Here is a 10,144-nt window from a genome sequence, read left to right as displayed (position 1 = left end):
CCAGGACTTCCACAGTCTTGTTTAGTGCCTCTCTCTCGCTCTCTCTCTCTATATATACATATATCTGTGGCTTTCTCTCTTTCTACTTCTCTGTTTCTTGGGGCTTTCCCAAGGTCCATTTCCAGCCCCTTTTTCTATTTCTCTTGTGAATATCATTCAATAGTATGACTTAAAATTTCACCTCAGGGAGGATGAAGATTCATACAGGTTTTTTATTTTATTTTTTTTTTTATTTTTTTTTTTTTTTGTGGTATGCGGGCCTCTCACTGTTGTGGCCTCTCCCATTGCGGAGCACAGGCTCCGGACGTGCAGACCCAGCGGCCATCGTTCACGGGCCCAGCTGCTCCGCGGCATGTGGGATCTTCCCAGACCAGAGCATGAACCCGTGTCCCCTGCATCGGCAGGCGGACTCTCAACCACTGCACCACCAGGGAAGCCCCCATACAGTTTTTTCCTGACTTATTACTTACATTATAGTGTGAGAATTTGGCAATGTCATGAAATATTCTTCATAAATATAATTTGCAGTGGCTGCATAGTACTTACAAGAGCCATTATAAAAAGTCCCTGCCAGAATTTAGTTCCACGAAAAATGTCTATAAATGGATTTAGGGGGAAGCAGCATAATATAGCGAAAATTACTCTGGAAAGTTTATTGTATCAAAATGACAGACTAAACACAGACACCTACCTCCTACTCCTTCTCCGTATCCCTAGAAATGATAGAAAAGATAATATCTTTTTTAAAAAAAGAACAAAACGTAACAATCCTGGAAAAATAAAAAGATTGCTATCAGATGAGAGTAGAAATAAGGCACCTCTTAAAGATGGAAAGCAGAGAGGATTGGTCACATGCAGGACTGTTGAAACAGGTGGAGGCAATTTTGATAGCCTGGTACAGTGGTGAAGAGGACAGTTATTTAGGAGCAACTGTATCAGCTGGTATATACCCCTTCTTCCTTGTGCCATGCAGGGTGCAGAAGACTACTTCACCTCAAATTTGAAGCAGGGAGTACAGAGCAAAGAGATAATGGCTTTTGGTGGCTGGTGACAGTGGTGATGGAGAAATATGAGAGGATTTGAGATACATTTTGGAGCCTTTTGGATGAGTGACAAATTGCATCTGTGCTTATGTGTGTGTGTGTGTATGTGCATTTGTGTGTGGGTTGTACTAGTTTTCTCTTGCTGTGTAACAATATCACCACAAACTTAGTGGTTTAAAACAGCACACTTATATTATCCCAGTTTCTGTGGGTCAGGATTCTGGGCACAGTTTTGCTGGGTTCTGTGTTTTAGTGTCTCATTTGAAAGCTGCAACCAGAGTGCCTGCTGGGGCTGCAGCTTCATCTCAAGGCTCGAATGGAGAAGGATCCACTTCCAAGTTCACATCGCTGTTGGTGGAATTCAATTCTTGTAGCTTATTGGACCGAGGGCCTCAGTTTCTTTGGTTGGCTGCTGGCTGGAGTTCCCTGCCGTGTGAGTCTCTGCAACGTGGTACTTGTTTTATCAAAACCAGCAAGGGAGAGAGCCTCTCAGCAAAACAGATGTTACAATGCCATGTGATATAATTACAGAAGTGACATCCTGTCACTGTAGTCATGTTCAATTCATTATAAGCAAGTCACAGATCCTACACACTCAGAAGTATTTCTCAAGCGTGTGAATACCAAGAGGCAGGAGTCATGGGGGCCAGCTCAGGTTTGCCCACCAGAGGAGGTAATGTGCAAAAAAGGAATCAGTTTTTTTTTCCCTGAGAAACTGGTTGGATTCAAGTCTGTAATAGACAAGGACTCAAAACTTCTTGATTTTGTGTGTGTAAATGAGCCACTTTGCTGTACAGCAGAGATTGGCATGACATTATAAACCAACTATACTTTAATAAAAGAAATAAAAAATTTAAAAAAAACCCTTGATTTTAGGCTCAAATCAACACTGATAGTGTGACATGGGATATTTCACTTTCTTCCCTGAATCTCACTTTCCTCATATATAAAATGAAGAGAGAGCTGGACCAATGTTTCCTCTTGCTTTAACAATGAGGAAAATTTCAGTGAAAGAAAGGGGAGAATCTTCACTGCAAGTGATTAAGAATTGCACCAATGGAGCTACTTGAAGGGTATGTGATATATGTTGGTTTATGAGTGTGTGTATATATATATTTGTGTGTATACATATATATCACATATAAAACATATTACATATATGAAACATATATATAACATATATATCACCCATAGCAGAAACTAGATAGCTACCCTTTGAGCTATCTTTTCTCGTCATTTTTCTTTCCTTCCTTAATCATCATCTGCAAAGGATGGTCTATGTTTATTCATTTAAAAAAATCATTGGTGCAATTCTTAATCACTTTCAGTGCAGATTCTCCCCTTTCTTTTACTGAAATTCTCCCCTCAAAGGTCATCAACAAACTATATTTGCCAAATTCAGTGAAGTGATCTCAATCTCCATCCTCCTTGACTCTTTCTGGCATTAGGTACCTTAAACTTTTCTGACTTTGAAAGTTCCCACTTGTTATGGCATCTGTTAGCTTTGTTACCTTGACTTCCCCACGACACTCTGACCCTCATTTACTGACACCTCTGACTTCTGTTGTTCCTTATCCCCCTAAAAATCCCAGTGTCTCCAGTGTTCTGTTCTCAGTCTTTTTCTTCTACCCAGTGGATCTTACTTACCAACATTGCTTAAAGTATTACTTTAAGAAAGATGAAAGCCCAATAGTTGTATTTAGCCTTTTTTCTTCTAAGATGTTTTTCTGTATTTCCAAATGTTTATAATCTCTTTGGCACAAGTGACCCCTTTAAAATTAAAATCCTTCTCCTGATGTCTCTATTGCCATTACTAGAAGCACCTTTTACCCGGGTACCAGAGGTGATTTTTTGGGTCCCTTTCTTTCCTTCATAGATGACATCTTATTCATTGCTAAATAAGTCCCATACAATTTCCCTCCATAATGTCACTCAAATCTGTCTTCTTATTCCCATTTTTATTGCCAAGCTTCACTCAGATGCTTGATTATTTTTTTGAATTGACAATTCTAATAGAATATTAATAGGTGTCTCTCTCTCCATAGCTCTCTCCTAAAATCCATTATTCAAGCTAAGCCAGTTCTAATCGCATCATTTCCTCAATTAAATCCTTTGGTAGCAGCTCTTTATCTCTTCCCACACCTGCCCTGCATGTAAGGCCATCCTTTCTCTAACTATGGCACAGATTTGCTGGAAATGTCAACTTAACTTCCCTCCATATGTACATTCCTCCATCTAAATGGATCAGCTCACCAATCCCTAAACCAACACATACAATTCTGCTCTTTCCTTGCTGATGGTGTTCCTTCATCCTGAATATCTTTTTATCTTCACCTGTCCAAATCATACTCATCTTTCATCACACACTCCAACAACTATTTCATTCATTCATTCATTTAAGAGATTAAGAGATATTTATTGACTTTCAACTATGTATTAGTTAGGCACAAATAAGACAGAGAAGGTGCCTACTGCCAGTGGTGACAGACAGTGAAGGGGTGACCATTGTGGCTGGATCATAGGAAGGGAGGAAGAGTAGGATGAAGTGAGGTTGGAAGGTTAGACAGGAACCAGGCCATGTCAGAAGTTTGAATTTTTATTTTTCTAACAACAACAGGAAGTCACTGAAGACTTTCTAAATATGGTATAGCACACTTTATTTTGAAAAGTTCATATTAGCTTAGCTGAGGTTGAGGGAGACTAAAAGAGGGAAAAGGGAAACCAGAGAGAATGCTATGGCAATAGGCCTAGTTAGAGATGGTGATGGTTTGACTAGATCACAGAAAAGAGAATGGAAAAACGTATGTGGATTTCAGATGCATTTTGAAGGCAATGCTGACTGGACCTGGTGACAGATTGGATAAAGGAATTATATGAAAAAAAGAATTAAATTTTTGTTTTGGGCAATTATATAACAGTGTTATTTACTAAGATGGGAAAGGCTAGGGGAGGAATAGGTATGTAGGAGAAAATTAGGAGCTCAACTTTTGACATGTTAAAAATCATTTTTACACAAATGTTCATGGCAGCATTAATCATAATAGCCAAATATTGGAAACAACCTAAAAGTCCATCTATTGATGAATGGATTAAAAAAACTATGGTGTATCCATAAAATGAAATTCTATTTGGCAATAAAAAAGAATGATTCATGATTTAGCATGAATACTGATTCATGCTACAACATGGATGAACCTTAAAGACATTATACTAAGAGAAAGAAGCCAGACAGAAAAGGCTGCATGTAGTAGGATTAAATTTACGTGAAATGTCCAGAAGAGGCAAATCGTAGAGACAGAACTTAGATTAGTGGTTGTGAATGGGGAGAGACTTTAATGATATAGTTTCTTTTTGAGATGATGAAATTGTTCTGAAATTGAAGAGTGGGGATGGTTGTACAGCTCTGAGGCTATAAAAATCACTGAATTGTGCACTTTAAAAAAGTGAAATTTATCATATATGAGTTGCATCTCAGCAAAGGTATATTTAAAGGAATTTTTTTGAGATGCTGTTTTGGTCTAGGTTCTTCAGAAAGCAAAGTTTCTGGTGAAGGGCTGATGTATTTTTTCTTTCTTAGGGAGCAGGGAAGTGAAACAGGGAAGGGTGGACACCTCAGATTAAGATGCTTTATTGAGTTGACTACAGCTAAGTACAACTAAGTGCTTGATTCCATAGGACCATTTCCCAAGAAGTTGCCTAACTCTATCCAGGACAGTCCATTGACTCCCATCTCTCTTGTACAAAGGTTCAACCCTTAGAGCATTAACTCCCCACACTTCCAGACTATACATACATGGGTACCACACAGGCTTGTCAATGTCTTTTTTAGATGTTAGAGGTGAAACCTTTGGGTGTGAGGTAAGAGATATCTTGTGAGGGAATGGGCAAGCACCATCATTTTATATCTACTTGACACTGGTTGGAACCTAAACAAAGATGATTCTTGTAGGAGCTGAAGGGCTATACTGTAGAGCCTAATTATTGTCTGATAAAGATACCCATTAAATATTCAGGTATGTTGAGCATCTTTTCATGTGCTTGTTGACCATCTATATGTCTTCATTGGAGCAATGTCTATTTAGGTCTTCTGCCCATTTTTTGATTGGGTGGTTGACTTTTTTGATATTGAGTTGTTTGAACTATTTGTACATTTTGGATATTAACCCCTTGTCAGTTGCATAGTTTGCAAATATTTTCTCCCATTCCGTGTAAAACTAATTTTTATGGCAACATTTCCCTCAGTTAGATTACATAGTGACTAGGCAGATGTGGAGGAAAGAAGAGAAAGAAAAGAAATGAAAACTATCAAGTAATCCATAACCGTGTACAGATTGATAGTGAATGAACTGCATAGAAAAATATGTTTTACAACATAAAATATCAGAACTATTTTAAATTATATTATGTAAAGTCTTAAAAAACTCTTTTCATTTGTTTTTATCTAATTATCTAAATTTTGGAAAGTGTGTTTAGAAACATTGCTAAACTATGTTTTAGAAATTATTGTAGTCTGTGTAACGAGGATAAAGTCTCCATGGGAGTCATTATCGCTGCTGGGCAACATCGTGGACTTCCTCCTCTGGGCACACAGCATTGCTGTTATGGCCAGTGAAGTTAGGTAGGGCTGTGCAGTGGGAAGAGTGTGGCAGTGGTGCTCAACATTGGGTGGAAGATTTTGGAAGCTAGTGTATGATTTGCCACATGCCCTTCCCCTATTAGTAATATTTTAGATGACAACTGTCAGCTTAAGTCTTTGAATGAGAATGTCATCCATCTAAGACACCCACCAACCTGAGGGGATGTGTAGTGTGAGCAGGAAATAAACCTCTGATTCTACCAAGCATCTAGACTTTGGTTTGTTTTTCATGGCAGCAAAAACTAGCCTTTCCTTACTGATCTGTTCAAGAAAATAAAGTGATCTGAGGCACTTTATAAGCTGAAACCCTTTAAAGTATCACTAACATCAAAGGCGGTAGAGAAAAACTGGGAAGAGCATGGCTTTGGAGCTACATGGGTTAGATTTGGAGCTTGATTCTGCTGATTATTAACATTGTGACTTTGGGAAGTTGACTTAAACTTTCTGGCCTCAGTTTTCTTATTAGAAAAATTGTAATACCCATATTATAAGATCATTGCAAACATTAAATGAATTAACACTGTTAAGTGCTTAGAGAAATGCATAGCGGGACTTCCCTGGTGGTCCAGTGGTTAAGACTCCACACTTCCACTGCAGGGGGTGCAGGTTCGATCCCTGGTTTTGGGGAACTGAGACTCCACATGCTGTGTGGTGCAACAACAACAAAAAAGTGCATAGTAAGTCCTCTTAATATATATATATGTATAAATATATATATATACACAATGTATATGGTAAGATATATAAACAAGTAGTATACATAAAGTGTTTAGAACAGAACCTAGCACAGAATGAGCCCTTCATGTATATTTATTATTACTAATATTTAAAATAAAAAATATTTAATCAAATACTTGGCTAAGGATTTTCTCTGGGAAAGTCTAAGAGGAGATAGGAAAATAAAAAACAAGCAAAAGAGGTTTTTTTTTTTTTTTTTAATTGGGGGTAAGGGATTCATAGGCCAGCTCAGGTGGGTTTTACCTCCTGGTAAAATATGCCTGGACACATTGTAGTTCCTTCCCTTTCTATTCAGGTGTGACCTGAGAAAAGAAACAGAGCACAAGGGAATGGAAAAGACAAACTAAGGTTTTTTTCTTTAATTATCTCTATCACCCAGAGAATAGGCCACCTGTGACTGACACTGAACATGCCTGTCAAAGAGTAAGCAGCTCAGGGCAATTTCACACAGCCAAGCAAAGACAGAGTCCTTGAAATCTCATGAAAGACTGGTCCAGAATTTATCAGGATGATTTATTCATCAGAATCACCTGAGATACTCATTAGAAATACAGATTTCCACGATCTCATGGTGGTAGAGGGAAAGAATAGCTCTGGAAATCTGAATTTCAAACAAGTTCTTTAGGGCGTTCTTCTGCCTGTTTACATTTGAGACCCCTCCAACTCCAGTCCTGTAGTTCAGACTAACTGAAATAAATACCACTGCCACCTGGTGGCAGTAGATCCAAATTACAGGTTCAGAAGTCATTGCATGGTAGAATCAGCAGTAAAAATTTTCAAGTAACCACCGAACAGTCACAATTAAATGAGAGCAGTCACCTCTGCACTCTCTGACTCTCACACATATTTTTGAGTTTTCTGGATTAGCTTATGTAGAGTTTATATAATTTGTACTCTTGAGGATACAGCCTCTTATTTTAATTCATTCCTTTTGTTAAAAATTGAATTTGAAAATAGACCTTATCTTTTTGATTCTCTCTAACTATAAACTCTCATAACATGTAATCAGTTTTTAGAATTAAAAAAAAAGCATGTCCAAACTTAAATAATATGACCTGTAGGAAGTTCTTGTGTCAGAGAACCTCAGGGATAGGAATTTTAACAGAGAAATGTCTGGAATATTTTGCCCTTTGGGCTCTATGGTTATCCATTAAAGGGGGAATATACAAAGGAGTTGGTATCCAGGAAATTTTCTTTATCTATTTTCAGAGAATCTAGGCTATATAAAAATGATTCTTTCTTAAACATTTGAATTGGAATAGCCTTAGCTTTGCTGAGCTCAAATTCTTTCTGGTTTACTTTTGTCATGAAAAGCGGACATACTTCTGCAAAATGGGAGCAGAAGTAAGTGCTGCGCTTTTAAGTATAACTGGTATTTCATAATGAATCATGGTATCCCAGCTTGTTTTACTAGGAGTCAATAAGAACCAAGCATGCTATAACATGACTTTAAATTGGGCACCATTCCACTCAGCCCCAGTGTGGCAACTCCACAACAAGACAGCTTGGCAATGTTCAAGATGATTTACAACCAAAGATTGTATGTTCTCCATGGAAAAAAAGACATGTTAACAAGGATAATGCTCATAAATGAAATACATGAAAATTACTACTATGTTATCCATACTATCCTATTATTTAGTGTTCTTATAGTAGCCTCTGTAAAAAAGACTTGCTCTGATGGATTTCTGTAGCAATGTTTTAAAAATTAAAAAAAATTGAGATGAAATTCACATAACATCAAATGAGCCCCCCCCCCCTTTTTTTTTTTTTTTTTTTTTGCAGTATGCGGGCCTCTCACTGTTGTGGTCTCTCCCGTTGCGGAGCACAGCCTCCGGACGCGCAGGCTCAGCAGCCATGGCTCATGGGCCTAGCTGCTCCGCGGCATGTGGGATCTTCCCGGACCGGGGCACGAACTTGTGTCTCCTGCATCGGCAGGAGGACCCTCAACCACTGTGCCACCAGGGAAGCCCCAAATGAGCCATTTTTAAAGTGAACAATTCAGTGGTATTTAGTACATCACAATGTTTTGCAACTACCATCTCTAGTTCCAAATAATGTTCTTTACTCCAAAAAAATCTCCATACCCATTAAACAGTTGGTATACCAATGCTTTTGAATGACATATGGAGTGAATTTCAAGAAGCTGTAGAAGTGTTTACATGGTTGCCAAAGCTTTTTTTAGTTTAGCTATATCAGTTGGGAGGAGTTTATAATCAGAGGATTTAAAGAGCCTCACATGATGCAATCAGAACACTGGTTAAACCATGGAACACTGATGAAAAGAATTCAATTGTGTGTCAAGGATGGCCGCTGGCTTTAAAGATATGACACATTCCTTTGCAGATAGAAAAGCCAACAAAAATGTGGGCAGTGAGTCTGTGGGTTCCTTTATATGCATTTTATTAGCAATAATAGAATTATCTATGCAAATTTATCATAAGATGTCTAGGCAAGCATGTCATGCCCACCAGCCTGAGGTATAAAAGACTCTGTGCTGGACGAGAACTTCATTCATTCTTGGGTAACTTGCTCTTTGCAATCTATCCAAATCCTTCTCAACTCCTGCAACCATGACTCATTACTTCTGCTATGGAAGCTACTTCCCAGGTAATCCTTGCTATGGAACCGATTTCCACAGGACCTTCAGAGCCACACTCCTGAACTGCGTCATGCCCCTGGGCTCTCCCCTGAACTACGGTTATAGATGAAATGGCTACAGCTCCCTGGGCTACTGCTTTGGTGGTAGCAACATTAGCAACCTAGGCTATGGCTACCGTGGCAGCTTTTGCCAGCCATGGGGCTCTGGCTCTGGCTTTGGCTACAGCACTTACTGATGGACCATGGCTCCAGATTACTACAGGACTCTTTGATCATCACTCTGTGCACAGAACAACCTGAAAAACAGTCTGTCTTCCTGCTTCCAGATATGCTTGAGAGATACATCTTCCATCTTCTCACTGACTTCTTGCTGAAATCCTGGTCTTTGATGATACTGAACAAGTCACCCAGGCATAAAATGCTGAACTGATACTCATCTACAGCCAAAGCAAGATATCTTTCTCCGATATACCTGAATTTTTACTAGTGAAGCAGGCAGGTTGTCTCTTATGGTTGCTCTGCCCATGTATCATTAAACTCTACATCAACATCAATGTATTACAGTTAGGTGTAAGTAGGAAGGGGTTTTGCTGTTCACCTCAATAAATCGAATCCATTTAGCACAAATATTTTTGTTCTGGTTGTTTATTTTACGATGCTTTTTTGTTTATTTGTTTTGTTTTTTGTACTCATCAACCACTTTCAACCTGTAATGGTGAACTTCAATCAAATCTTATTCTGATTTCAGACTGTACACCAAGATAGGGTGATGCCTAATAATTTTGTCCCTTTATGTTGAGATTTCAATTTTTAAAAATTCCTTAAAAGAGTCCTAAATTTAATCCAAATACAGATGACCCTTGAACAATGCGGGGGTTAATCCATGTATAGTTTATGTTCAGCCCTCTGTAGCTGAGATTCTCTCTGACTCTGTGGATTCAACCAACTGTGGATTGTGTAGTACTACAGTATTTACTATTAAAAAATATCCACATATTAGTGGACCTTTGAAGTTCAAACCCACTCTGTTCAAGAGTCAACTGTATAGTCTGTATACCGCAGTTGTTAGTGTTTCTCTATGCTGATTATAAACAAGAACATTTCTTAGTTGTTGAATGTTAAAAAA

General features: G+C 38.4%; 1 protein-coding gene across 1 annotated transcript; it reads left to right on the top strand.

Moving 5' to 3' along the window:
- Positions 1-8,990: 8,990 nt before the first annotated feature.
- KRTAP7-1 (keratin associated protein 7-1) lies at positions 8,991-9,254 on the top strand. Its single transcript, XM_024120151.1, is given in 1 exon segment — positions 8,991-9,254. A coding segment is annotated over 1 exon segment (264 nt).
- Positions 9,255-10,144: the final 890 nt, after the last annotated feature.

The sequence above is a fragment of the Physeter macrocephalus genome, chromosome 8, assembly GCF_002837175.3.
Source record: "Physeter macrocephalus isolate SW-GA chromosome 8, ASM283717v5, whole genome shotgun sequence".
In the NCBI taxonomy this organism is placed as follows: domain Eukaryota; kingdom Metazoa; phylum Chordata; class Mammalia; order Artiodactyla; family Physeteridae; genus Physeter; species Physeter macrocephalus.
Note: the sequence above shows the minus strand (reverse complement) of the source record. Positions and strands in the feature narration are given on the sequence as shown.